The 13743-nt window shown below is 42.2% G+C and overlaps 5 protein-coding genes across 10 annotated transcripts; 1 reads left to right on the top strand and 4 right to left on the bottom strand.

Moving 5' to 3' along the window:
• Positions 1–176: 176 nt before the first annotated feature.
• LOC128730412 (uncharacterized) lies at positions 177–1529 on the bottom strand. Its single transcript, XM_053823460.1, has 3 exons — positions 1436–1529; positions 675–888; positions 177–584 (listed from the first exon to the last, which is right to left on the bottom strand). The coding sequence occupies exons 2-3, from the start codon at positions 886–888 to the stop codon at positions 337–339; spliced, it is 462 nt and encodes a 153-aa protein (XP_053679435.1). The 5' UTR covers positions 1436–1529; the 3' UTR covers positions 177–336.
• Positions 1530–2487: 958 nt separating this feature from the next.
• On the bottom strand, positions 2488–3097 carry LOC128732174 (mitochondrial import inner membrane translocase subunit Tim8). The gene is made up of 2 exons (XM_053825344.1): positions 2939–3097; positions 2488–2849 (listed from the first exon to the last, which is right to left on the bottom strand). The coding sequence occupies exons 1-2, from the start codon at positions 3038–3040 to the stop codon at positions 2679–2681; spliced, it is 273 nt and encodes a 90-aa protein (XP_053681319.1). The 5' UTR covers positions 3041–3097; the 3' UTR covers positions 2488–2678.
• Positions 3098–3620: 523 nt separating this feature from the next.
• LOC128726298 (uncharacterized) lies at positions 3621–4598 on the top strand. Its single transcript, XM_053820104.1, has 3 exons — positions 3621–3679; positions 3819–4471; positions 4537–4598. Exons 1-3 carry the CDS (start codon positions 3621–3623, stop codon positions 4596–4598), a joined length of 774 nt encoding a protein of 257 aa, XP_053676079.1.
• A 3778-nt stretch (positions 4599–8376) lies between these two features.
• LOC128722184 (clathrin light chain) lies at positions 8377–12705 on the bottom strand. Of its 6 annotated transcripts, XM_053816025.1 has the most exons (6): positions 12496–12705; positions 11225–11326; positions 10384–10416; positions 9743–9932; positions 9482–9493; positions 8377–9157 (listed from the first exon to the last, which is right to left on the bottom strand). In XM_053816025.1, the coding sequence occupies exons 1-6, from the start codon at positions 12653–12655 to the stop codon at positions 8974–8976; spliced, it is 681 nt and encodes a 226-aa protein (XP_053672000.1). In that variant the 5' UTR covers positions 12656–12705; the 3' UTR covers positions 8377–8973. The 6 variants fall into 6 exon arrangements, with proteins under 6 accessions (XP_053672000.1, XP_053672001.1, XP_053672002.1 ...); XM_053816026.1 differs by lacking the exon at positions 9482–9493; XM_053816027.1 differs by lacking the exon at positions 10384–10416.
• Positions 12706–13002: 297 nt separating this feature from the next.
• On the bottom strand, positions 13003–13523 carry LOC128720660 (DPH4 homolog). The gene has a single exon (XM_053814346.1). The coding sequence runs from the start codon at positions 13521–13523 to the stop codon at positions 13047–13049; it is 477 nt and encodes a 158-aa protein (XP_053670321.1). The 3' UTR covers positions 13003–13046.
• Positions 13524–13743: the final 220 nt, after the last annotated feature.

Here is a 13743-nt window from a genome sequence, read left to right as displayed (position 1 = left end):
CACGTTGGAACCGCTTGGGAAGCTGTAAGTGAATTGAAGACAAAAACAAAAGAACCATGAGATAATACTATGGCTAACAACCTAAGGAATAGTGTAAAATCGTTGATCGTTGGAGGAATTGGTACATTCCCCAAGGAAGACAAAAAAAACAGAAGCACTTTGTTCAGAGGGAAGCTATAGCGTGCGCGTGCTCTAGTGCGTTTATTCCACCAGCAGATGTGCGGTACAGCGGCTAAATAAGGGGGGCTAGTTTCCAGTGCTTTGCGAACCGCAACAACAGCAGCAGCAGTAGAGAGGAGGTTCGAGTGCACAGTTCACCGGTTCGGCGCTCCGTCTCTAGTCCGCGCAGTAACTCTTCAGGGTGTCCAGCGTACAGCTCTGATAGCAACACTCGGCCACCACCTGCCGTCGGACGCGGGCAAAGTGCTGGTTGTTTGAGTTCAGGTGCTGTAGCGTCATCATGGTTTTGTAGATCATGTCACCCGAGCGATCGTGCAGCATCCGCAGCTCGTCAACGTCGTTCTGGACGTCGTCCAGAAGTCGTTCACCGTGGACATCTTCTGAAGCGTGCGCTACGGAGTGCTCTAAAAGGTGCAAAGAAACAAAATGGAAACAAAACACGTTACAACGTTCTAACAAGCGCGTCTGAAAGAAAGAAAAAAACGAATTCGTACCTGATTTCTTGCGGAATCCGTTAAATCTGTTGCACAACTCTGCCAGCGTATTGCTCAGCTTAGTTCCACAGTAGTGTGCCTTCCGTTGCGAGGACACGTCCGCGTACTGCGGGGATCCTTGCGTACCAGAAACGGTTTGCAGCGTCAGTAGCACCACCAGCGCAGGGCCACAGTACATCACGAGTAGAAGCTGGCCATAGTCCTTGGAAAGCATCTGAAACGGGCGTGATGGAAGCTTTCGAAACATAAAACGCACCATCGCTTGCTTTTGGAGTGGCAGTAGTATCGTACTGATAAAAACCGGATGCGGTCAACACGGAATGGCCGGAATGAAAGAGCAATGGCTCTGCACAAACTACCAGTATGCTTGTTTGAGTGAGAACTTTATTTCCAGATAGTCTCCCGAAGTGGTACAACAGCGGCATGCTGAATCGCGGCCACTGCTTGTCTACAGCTGCTGCGACGGCCCTTGATCGAGCGATACGTTGGAGCATCCGGCGCTGGTTTTGTGGAGCACATTACAACGCACTAATAACTGGCACCCAAACCACAACCCAACAACTGCAACGGTTCTAGAAGCCATGTAGTAACTAGTTCCTTAACGTCAATGGTGCTTACCTACCTGCTGGAAGCTGTAAAAACTTACCTAATCCAAATCTCATGCGGCACAAGCGTTTGTCTCACTGCGGCACTACCACGTGAAATTCGACAGCATTATGGCGGAAGGATGTAGGCGCGCTAAACCGAGAATCGACATTTACCTTTACTGTTACCTATCCGAGCGCTGGCTGGACGTTTCGGCTGCACGTTCTAGATCACGGAGTCCACACTGTTAACTGCGCGCGAAAAGATCCGCTAAATTACTGCATGCTGGAAAACAATCGTCCACCGCTTTTATACGCCCGTTGGAGTCGCCGGAACGCGCCTACGGTTGACGGTGTAAGGACGCGATTTAGACGACTTCTCGGTACCCTCACGCCACGTGCTTTGCACCGCTAAACCGCTCAGTAACCCGCTCGGCACAAACAACGGGTTCAAGGATGTGTGGTGCTAAGCAGCCACGTTCACGATGCATGTCGCCTTCCCCATTTGCATAATCATCTGCCTAAGAATGGTAGATGCGACTCCTGTGACGTGAGAAAACAGGTGGCGCCAGCCGTCTGCCGAGCGATTTCGATACCCAATCGAGCGTGAAACGGGCAGTGAAAGTGAAAACGACGACCACGCGTCGGGGAGCCAAAAACTTACGCGCGACCTTACGTGCGTGCGGTTAGCACGTGTTGTATTGCAATAGTCATTGTAATTGTTGCTTTTTGATCATTGCTCGTGTGCCTATTACTGATCATCTCAAAGAAATGGCACACCAAACCGTTTTTTTAGTTGACCATATTCAAATATTTTCACTCGATGATGGCGTACACGTGGTTCAAAGAATTTTGAATAAACGCAACAATGTTAGATTAGGTATTTACAACATTTGTCAATTGTTTGATTATTATTTAGTTTATTATAGGTAAAAACACCTGTTCAGCTGCTGATAGTTGCTAGTTTTAAGATGTGAAGATTTTCTACAAAAGATTACGGATATGTAAGAATGCATGGAATGGATATGCAAGAATAATTCAAATGTCATCAATTTATTCAACCCGATTCATCAGCCATTCCAAATGCTTGAATTACTTAAATTCTCATAAATTACGATACAATAACAACTGAACCTATAATCGGAATAACTTTCCTTAATAAAGCCTTAAAGTGCTTATTTAAGCCCCAATACCCATTAAGTTCTAACTGTCTTTGTTAAAAAATGCATTTTCTCAGTAATGTTATAATTAGATGAGTGAACATAAAACGACTTATATTGAATGCAGCAATATGTATATTGGGGGGTGCAATGCACGTGTATTTAATAGAACATATTTATGATTATCAACTCTGCCTTAACTAAAAACTACATCGCAAATTGCATGCCCCGTCCGTTCCGGGAACGAGATTGCGATCTGTTTACATCCCTTGGCTCTTCTGTAGGCTCTGGGCAAAACGTTGTGTTATCAGGAGCGAAGTATCGACGAACCGATTCACACAGTTCGCCAAACAGGTCTCTGTCCGGCTGTCCAGCTTGCTGCTCGGTTTCTCCACACACTTGTCCCAGCAGATGTCGGTGAACTCGTGGATCTAGAATAAATCAAAAATTTCACATGAAACCGAACGTTTGTTAAATAATTCTTACACCTATTTTCATATCGGTGGGATTCTTCTCTTACCTGTGCACTAAGCCGGGCGCGCTCGTTTTCAACCATTAGGAAGTCCTGCAGTTCGGGATCAACAGAAGATTTGCCCGTGTCAGTGCTTCCAAAGTTGGCCATGGCGTACAATAGGGTGGAACTTTATACTTTTGTTATAAGATTTGCAAATATCGTAATTGTTCACGTTTGCTGATGAAATAATTTTTGTAAATACAACTTTTGACAGCCTCGTGTTGTTACGCAATTATCTGCCAAACCGGATGTCACATGGGACAGGGTGGCTATAAAGACAATCAATAGAGCAATACAATATTTACTTCCAACCGCACTACAAAATAGCCAAAAAATTACCCTTCCTAACATTAAATTTATCCGTTTCTTCTTCACACTTCTCACGCCCAGCAATATGTTTATTATGAATGCAAAACATCGCCCAAAATGACACAAAGGTGCCCTATACTTCTACACGCCGCAATGTAAACGGAGGATTGTTTTTCTCTGTTTTCTTGGCTTAGTTTCAAGTGTTTTGTTTACCAACAACATGGTCGCTACGTTTCGTCTCGTCGTAAATATTCTTTGTAAATAGTGTCCAGGTTCCAGGTCCAGGACATTGCTCCTGGCGTGTTTTACGTGCGCCTTTCAATTATCCCAAAGTGCCCCTAGTGTGTCGGAGAACGTGTAAGAAGCGCAAGCTGTTGCAATGATTTCCAGGGCGGACCGCACACGATCCTTCAAGCAACCAGAGACGCTATTTCACACGTACGTATTACAAGGCTCGGTGACCATATGGCGGATCTCGTGACCCCCACATTTATCGTAGAAAAGCGTGTGCCATTCCAATCTATCCTGCGACGTATGTCCACTAAACATAAGTTTTTTTCTGTGATTCCTTATCCAGAGGTATCCGGTTCGTTGCGAAAAATCTACATCTCTACAAAGACATTGAGTATCTGGAGCTACTGCCGGCGTTGGTGAAGAATGCCATATTTTTAAACGTGGTTCGCGTTCACAAGGGCTTCCACGACGACAAGCTTCCGAGTCTGCTGCTCAACTCGTCCCTAACGAGGATAAATCTATCCACGTCAACGATTTCCGATGGTCTGTTAAAGCTGCTGGCCGACAAATGCCCACATCTTCGTAGCCTTACCCTGTCCGAGGGCAACTTCCGGTTTACACGGACCGGTCTGGACGCGATGATAAAGCAACTGAACAAGTTACAACACTTGTATGTGAAAAATTGTCCACTGATAGACGATGAATTTGTGCGGCTACTTGCCACCAGCTGCCCGCTGTTGGACACCCTCGACCTGGAATCGTGCAAGCACGTAGGTGACGGTTCTGCGGAACCCCTAAGCGTGATACCGCTGGTTCGTCTCAACCTTTCGCATACCAGCATTACGGACAAATTCCTAAAGGCTATTGCAAACGAACGATGTGGCAAAACGCTGGAAGACCTCAACGTAGGACACTGTCCCATCTCGAGCGATGGGCTGTCGGCGCTACCATGGGATACAATCAAATACATAGGATTCGAAGGATGTAGTATCGAAGGTATGTCCAGGAACATATTCTGATTGTTATTCCTGTCATACATTGATTTTACAAATGCCTCTTAGATCTTGACATCGTTGGATTCGGTAAGCACCTAAAGTATATTTACTGGTCCATCTCAAACTGATATCGCAACGGCTGCTTGGATGAAGACGAAACTTCCTCAACACGGTCTATATGACAGAGGTGGTTATATTTCGAGTGCTTATTTACCCTGAAACAAACCCTGCTAATACGGCGCGTTGAATCGAATGGATATTGTAGATAAATTACATGTATAGTATTACGTTGGTTTAGTCCTATGAATCTAACCCTAGACTGACATTCAGAAATTGTATTACGAGTGCGTAGGAGAGCTTGTGTTTAGTTCAGTAAAACCCACGATGCAATATTTTCCCAGTGATAAATAGAAGGATTTGAACGAACGATGCTACGTCAACGAAAGCGGATGATAGAAACAAATATTAAGCGTGTATGCTTCCTCAGTCGCAAACTCGAGAAAGCTATTTTAAAGTGGACCAACAAAAAACACTAACAAACGTACGAAGGAATGCTAGCTCCTTAAAGGAAAAGAAGAACAGTAGAGCCATCTACTCTCTGTAGATGATATTTACATTTTAAAGATGCACATGAAGCATTTACAATGCTATTGCTATACCCAAATTGCTACTAGAACTTACCGATATACTAATACCATTGGTATCCATATTACTATCGTAACTCATTATATTCCACCTATTACTATTTCTAGCCTCTAGAACAGACAAGCAATCAACTGGTACGCTACAAGTTATATAAGAGAACAGTTCCACATACTGTTGTACTATGTTCGTAATAATCTCGTTTATTGAGCATATTTTCTAGAACGATTCCGAGGGGAAATCAAACATATATCTAGGCACACCATACACCACTATAGAACGTTCCTGCATTTACTAGAGAACATTACTCTCGTTGGTAACCTATACTAAAACTCACCTTTGAAATTACCCCTTAAGAACATTAGCATTACACAAGAAACACCTACAAATATCTCCAAAGGACCATTTGAGGGAAGCGTTGCAATTCTAACAACAATGATTTGACGAATACATCAATGATGACGAAATCATATTGCCTACAACTAAGCTAGGCCAGCTAGACAAGGCACGTAGCACACAACTATTTCAAATAGTATCACTCGAAGTGGTATTGTTGTGCAAACATAGTACAATGACTAAACGGTAGGGCAAGCGCGAAAATCAAATATTTATACTGCAAGACGAGACACAACTTAGGTGCATCCATTTACCTAATGAATAGTGCCGAAACTTTGACGCGACGCAAATGGAAGTGATATTGATGTAGTTATAGCGAAAATTAAATTATTCTCTTTCGTTTGAATGCAATGCTAACCACAAGAAAAGCGTAAACTGCTGTACACAGGGATACGAACTAGCTATCGATGGTATGCATCGAGAGTAATCAAATACTATCACTTTTATGGTCGAAAGTAAACAGCTTCACTGCACAAGAACCAATCAAAATTACCGTGGCTCTACGGAGAAGATCGCATTCAATTTTATTTAGACGACAGAGGACCAAGGACGCTCGTTAATTAACAAGATCTTTGTCATCATCTATGTTCCTACGTTCCGGGTGGTTCACTATCTAGTCGATTGACACAAAAAATGTCCATTTAACATGCACCAATCTACCAGTTAAGATAGATAATTGATAATAATGCAAACAATGGCAAGGAGAATGCTGGCAGGCCACAGCAATGCAATGATTTAAAAAAACGTAAGCAAATAGCAAACAATAAGAAATCCCTTTCAGCCCTAAATGTAGATAAACGAGTAGCGTAACAGAGTGAAGGCGTGTACTAGATAATCCCAAATAGCGATACGAACCTGCATGAAACAAGTTACTATAAGCCGGACCAAGAAACGATGGAGCGTTAAAAGCAACCCAGTGCGATTTTTAAGTATATGTTGGAATCGATACTAGTAGGGAGACTAGTAGGGAGTATAGAACTGCTACTATAAAATGTACACGTATTTTAAGAAACTAATAAGTCTTGTGTTAATGATTGATTTTCAGAAGCAATAACGAAGTAATGTAACCATTTTATGGACAGTTGCAGCGTGATTGTTCACGGAGACACATCTTACACATGTTTATTTGAATATATATACTCACATACTGGATAACGAAGCAAACGAATCTACAGAAATGAGCCATCGGTAATGGCCAAATCGAACTGTTCCACTAGCAGCAGCTTTAAGCTCCGAAATAAGCAAAAATGCAAAACGAAATGCGAATGAATTTTTAACATTTGTAAGCCCATCTAATAATCGCAATGGTTAACCAATATTTATTCTGTGAAACACATGGGAAAATTATTCGATTAATACAAGTACTGGTCATTCAATTGATAGCTATTTCATTGATTAAGGAGTGACATAATTTTCGCGGTGCAAACGAATAATAATGCCGACACAAATACGAGCACATAATTACTTTGTACGAGATATAAGGCACCAAAAGCACGAACTTGTTTTGTTTAAATGAAAAATCTTCCTTCGATGCGACGTGTTGCGATGCAATAAAGGAAAGAGCAGCTAGTACGAAACAACTTACCTAAAGCTCGTTATAAAATCAAAATTTTTCAACGGAGCTAAACGGAGCACGCTTCCTAATTAAACGGCGGCTTGTGTAGCCATCAAAGGGAGGGAAGGTTAAGAATAGCACTTTACAACATTACATGAACGCAAAATTACCGTAATTGAAAACACCACGCACCACGTTTACGAAGAGGAAGGTGCAAACATTGTTAGTTGTTGTAGCCAGTAAGACCATCGCGCAGCATTCGCCGAGCGACTAGTAGAGGAATCTCTTTTTTTATAACTACCATAGTGCAAAATCATACGAAAGTAAACTAACGAAATGTTTATTACACCAGAAATCGCTCATCCTGCCCAAAACTGGGTGGACGGAGAGGATTTTTTATAGCAATCCAACAACACCCAATAAAATAGTCACTAAGCGCCAGATTTTAGAGCGTGTTGAAGAGAACTTATTATAGGTAATTAATAGGCAGTAGGGAGCATTATATCCTTCACCGTTCATGTTTTAGAAAGTTTTTACACCACTTCAAGAGAGCTTTAATTTAACCACGTGTTTTGAATTGATCTCCATCGAACATTACGCACCAAGAAGAGGCAAAAAAGCAGTATGCATAACTAAAATAATCTTCAAATGGCGTCCTACTCATGTTTCCTATGCACACCACGCCAAGTGCATTTAAATGTTAACATTATCTCGAGTACGAAGGTAACATAGCATGTAATAATACCGATCTCCTCATGTCTAACACAGCAATAAGAATGCAGCAAAATAATATCCCACCATATTTAAACGCATCTCGTTGCACGAAATAATAAGCTTCTTCTGAAACGCTTCCGCTGTTTCGAGCAAAAATATTTGATCAGCACTAAAACAGAATCCTCTTCAGATTTTTATCGGAATATGAACCACGTGTTGTTATTATTTTTTGTAATATATTACAAATTTCATAATGCACAAATTAAACGAAATGTATTTGCCGCAAAGAACAAGAGAGAAAATGTTGATCGAAAAGGCAAAATTTCTTAATTTCATCGCAAAGAGAACCTTAAAACAAACGAACTCTGCACACTGCAGCTCTAGAATTCACGATTATGATTCCCAGCAAAACCTCAAATACAAATAATTGTTACGATTCGTATGATACAGAGAAAAAAAGACGGAGATGAGAACGAAGTTTGATAGTAATAAATAATGAACTATTTTTCGTTTTACTTACCCCAAACCTTGGCTTTACTCGCTTCTTGTTCTATTCGAGTTCTTTCCAAATAAAATGAAACGTCAAGCGTCTCAGCTTCAATAGTTTTCTATTTATTATTTTCAAATAATTCTTTACATTACTCCAAGTGCCTTTCGCGTATGAATGTTTCATGTTTGCCTACGTTTTAGTCTCTATAGTGAGAGGATTTATGTCGTCAACTTGAACCGTTTAGTTATACGCTGCGTAATATTTATATTTCTATACTCTTCTTTGTCAACATATTCTTGTGTCAACATTAGTTATATTGCAACGCCTGGGAAATTATTAGCATTTAATTAATATTTATAATACCGCTACGACTCCGGCGCGGATTTTGTATGATAATTTAGGTTATAATTTCCATTTTCCACCCTACGTTGTTTGTACGTTGCCACACGGTTCCCTAGCAACAGCATGCACACATTCTGGCATCTCGGCAACTAAATTAGATTCTTATGTACGGGCAACAAACCGTCTTGGTTTGCTTTATCGTTAGCTTACGGCATTTGCAATTGGGAATGATCGTCCGACAGCAACTCCCGTCTCATGAAAACCCACGATCGCCGATGCACCAGCTGTGCAGAAACATGTTATCCGGGTTTGCAAATGGAACCCACATACAGCCGCAAAGTCACCGCTCTCCCGCACAAAACGCTTACACCTTTTTGGTGGCCTGAATTGGGTTCTGTTTCAGCTGCAGAATGATGGAGCGCATCCGAGAGATGTCCTTGCTTGATTTGTTCGTTTTTGGGTTGAAATCGCACAGCTTGGCAATCCGTTCCCACTCGGTGCCCGGTTCGATTTCGTCCGTTTCCGCCACGAACTGCTTTTCGGCGTTTCTGAAACCGTAGCGAAAGGGAAAGATATAATTAATCACTTCTTATAAATGATGTTACGCCAGCAGGATGGAAAACAGAGCATGCCAATTCAATCATAAGTGTCGTTCTCAATCGATGCGGGGGTTAGTGACGTTTTTGGTTAGTACTACGATCAGGGAGAAATGCATTTTTAAGAAGAAAAAAACGATAATTCGCTCGTATTATATACAACTTGTTTAAAGAAAACACACCAGAAGCTAATCGCTAATCAATCCAATCAAGTACGGAAAAAGAGAAAAGATGGTAACGAAAATCAAACCTAAGATCACTCAATGTTTTACTTACTTGGCCGATTCCCTGAGTGTGGCGCGTTTGGGTAACAACAAAGCGCGCGAAAAGTTGATTGGTTAGTACATTACGATTTTTTTTAGCAAAAGAGAAAAGAACGATCAGGTGGGTTAGAAGATAAACCAAACTCTATCGCCATTGTTCTGGATTGTCCAACAAATGCAACAACACGACGGGCGCGGTTCTCCCATCGGACAACACGAGCGCTCGTTAGAAATCAGCATTCTGTGGTTCGTCCTCCACCGTGTTCCATCTCACCTGTTGGCGGCTTTTGTCTTCGAGATCGTTTCCTCGTGGTGCTTGTACCAATCCTCCAGTTCCTTGCGTGCTTGCTCGCGCAATTCGTCCTTCTTGCGTTCCTCCTCGCGGTCCTTTTCCTCCAGGCGCGTCTTCTGATCCTCGCGCCATTTGCGTATCTTTTCCGGTTCCTCCGTCACCTGCTTTGGCACTGTCGGTAGGAAAGAAACATCGGAGATCATGTATTCACCGTTCACAAACGAACATCAAGTGGTTTGAAAACAGGGAAAAGGAGACCATACGGAGTCTCTCGTATCGAATGTTTTTAAGTGTTTTCGTTCTGCGGAAAACGATTCTAGTGTTACGGTCGTTTGATAGAGAAGAATTGCAGAGAAAATAAACGATTCGAATGATTTTTGGACAACCGTTTGCTAAAGATCTTTGGGTTAGCCAATTCTACAGCAGCTATTTACGAGAAGACTTTACAAAAGAAACAGCATATAAGTACGAACAGAACATGAATTTAAGTACACATACGAGACAGAAAAGAGAGGCAAGGTTGGCAAATTAACGAAACGAACGCATCTAACGAAAGTTCCGCATTAACATGGCTCCCCTGTATAATTGGGTTTGGTTTTTGTCTACATTTAATTACCACTTACCTGTAAAGCCTGCAAAATCATCATTATCATCTTCTAAGAAATCGGGGAGAAGAAACACATTTGTACAGAACATTATTAGAAAACAAAAACCGAGAAATGGCAATCAAACAAAACTTAACCAGTACTTAAACATAAACGAAGCGAAAAACGCTACGGTAACGGTCCTTTTGCGCCGAAAATGTGTCGTTCGTGTGAGTGTAGTATTTTTTTTCCTGTGTGTAGATTAAAACAATACCAAAAGAGTACGACCAACGGGGAGTAATTTTGAAAGCTATGCAACCCTACAATAATTCGTCAATGTAAAGAACCACGAAGCTTATTTGCGTCACGTCGTTTTGGCCGAAACATGGGGATTTGATTTCGAAGATCCAAACACAAAACGAACAACGGCATGCATCAGTACTGTGAATACGGCGTTGGTGGCCATTTGCAGCCAGAGCAACATGAACACGATCAAACCCTTTAGGGATGAATTTTGAGACGCCCTTTTCTGAAGTGTTATTGACCATCCAATTCCGAATGCGCAATCCAATAAGAGAGTCGTAAACATAGATAAAGCCCTACGGAAAGAACTAACGTAACGTAACTAACGCGTGAATAATTTTAAAAAGCGAAGGAAGTAACGCTAACGAGGGTGTTAAATTTGATGGAATAAAACGTCAAAATGAACCACTATGTTTCCAGCTAAGTAGGCTGCTACGATTCCTACAACAGAGTAAGAAGGACGTCACGTGAGATCCAGGATCTACTCTATGGTAACATCATCGTGCGTCACAGAAGACCCTTGCCAGATAATCATCGCATTCGTTAGTGTGACTGTCGGTTTTAGTAGTTTATTTACCTGTGTTGGGATTATTATCGGCAGAAGAGGATGGATCGTGCGCATCGGCATTATTGATCATTTCAAAGCTTCCGTTTAGCTCGTTTTCGAATCCTGTCGAATCTGTGTGTGGAAGTGAGTGAGGCAGTATGATCGCGTGTGTGTTTTATTACCATTGTTTGTTTTTTTGTTGTTGTAGTTTAAATTTTGGATTGTCCTCGCACACATTGCAAGGATAAGTTCAAATGCGAATGGTTCACACATCGGATAAGACGGTAACAATTAATTAAACATAGATTGTACGGATGTTGCATAATGTTTCCACCGATGCGTTCGGGGAAAGTCGTTTTAGGATGTGTGCATGTCATTAGTAAAGAAGAAACCGCACATCATATATCGTTAACAAGCGAAACGAAGAGAAAAGCCGTTCGAAACAAGTGGCAGCGATAGTGGTGAGGTTTGTGTCCGAAGAAAGAATAAAAGAAAAGATGAAACAAACAAAAATTAGATATAAACTGCACATGCCGTTCGCGCGCGGTCTGTCGTGTTTGCGATTGAAGGATCCATGTTATAGGGTGATGAACAAAGTACATTGAATAACGAATGAAGATTATGCTGAATCGAAAGGATACGGGCTGTTGTTTGTATTTTGTTAGGCCACTAATGGGGATCATGACAGTGGTGTACAAAACTATAATTGCCAACATTCAAGCCATCGATTACGGTAAACGAGACGACGAGAGCCGGAAGCTGCGATCTTCGCCGTCTCATAAGCAACAAACAGCAAAGCGGTGCCGAAGTAGATAAGCAATTACATTTAACAGTGTGTACACGATAAGCACCAGCTAGACGGTAAAGCATTTTGTAGTATGGCGGAAAACATCCGCCTCTTTTTTGAAGTAAATTCGGCAGGCGCCTAACAAATCGAATTAACGAACAAACGGAGCTCAAATTCCCGTTCTGGAAGGTGCACATTGCAACCTCCTGGGTGAACAGATTGCATTTTTTCACAATAAGAGCATTATGGGTTTACCCCCAAGCAACTCTGAGCCTGCTATGATGCGCTCATATATCTATTGTCCGATTCGACGACTCCCGCTAGATGACTAATAAGAATGGTTGGCGGCTGTTACCATCCGGAGTAGGGAGCGATGGAAGGTTTTTGAAACGATATGTTAGCAAAACCGGTGACCAAGCAAGTATGACGTGAAAGCGTATGTTATTGAAGTAGTATACCGCGATAACGACGGCCTTTTTAGTCAACGAAACAAATTGCAGCTCAATTAACGAACCTGCTTTCGGTGCGGAATCCCCATTGACCGAGCCATTGGTCGCGGTAGCCACGGGCGGAATCTCATCCTCCAGCCCAGCGAGGGCATTTTGCTCCCGAGCCAGGAACTCCGCGGCGGGATCGACCTCCGACTGTTCGAAATTGTCACCGAATGCGTCCATGATGCAAAGGTATTTTCCGCACTACACAAAATAGCACACGCGAGACAAAGTTTGGCTCAAGGCAGTCGCGAAACTTATTAGTCTTTTCGATCCAAATCGCTTTAGGAAAATACGAAGAAAAAATTAATGACACGACGGAAAACTCGACACTTCGCATGACGTATGATCGGTTGTTTATACCAGCCGTTTTATTTCTATAGCTTGTTTTAAACACCCGGATTGAAAAGCGCTTATAATAGTGTATTTGAAGTATTAACTTTTCGTTTTCCCTATTTTAAATATTTACTTCTTTCTGCATTTCATGAAAATTTCAGCGTGAGTTTGAAAAACTGTCATAATCATCTGTCTTTTTCCTTATAATCTGTTACATATCTACAGCAGTAATCACATCTTATTTAGAAGCATTCTTTTTAACAGGATCAATTTGCACAACGAGTGAACATTCGTCACAGGAGACAAATATCGGTTCTACGATCGGAGTTTCCTCGGGCAAAATGTAGTACCCGCCGCATCTACATAGATGATAACTGAAGCTCTCCTCTTCGTTTCTAGTGAAATCCTCCTCCGTAAGAACCTCATTAACAAAATGTTCCTCACGGCAGGTCTGCTGCATCAGTTCGGCATCGTAAATCCGCCTCAACCGCTCATCACGCAGCGTTTTCCAAGCCTCGTCTATTCGAATAAAGCAGTCCGATTCGTTTGAACCTTCGCCGGAACGCATGGTCGGTGTTTGCCTCTTGTCCGGGTGGTACCGCAGGGCCAGGGTTTGATATGATTTTCGTATTTCCTCGAGTGTAGCATTCCGGGCCACTTGCAGCACGTCATAGTGAGTCGCATTCGGTTGTGCAGCTGCGTTGTGTTGTGCCATTGCAGCTACTATAGTAAACAAAAACCATCCCAGTTGAAAGAACCGTACCAAAGGAAACAAAATTTCACATTACCTGTGGAGCGTGGCGCGTGTAGTGTTTGTTCACGCCATCAGCTGATACCCAGGAATAGCAATTTTCCGGCCGCCGAACGGCAGACCGTCCCAAACACATGGCGTTGTTTGTTTCGTCCAAGCGATACTTCTGCACCGTACTGTCAAA

Source organism: Anopheles nili, chromosome 2, assembly GCF_943737925.1.
Source record: "Anopheles nili chromosome 2, idAnoNiliSN_F5_01, whole genome shotgun sequence".
Classification (NCBI taxonomy): Eukaryota; Metazoa; Arthropoda; class Insecta; order Diptera; family Culicidae; genus Anopheles; species Anopheles nili.
This window is presented reverse-complemented; position numbering and strand designations above follow the sequence as displayed.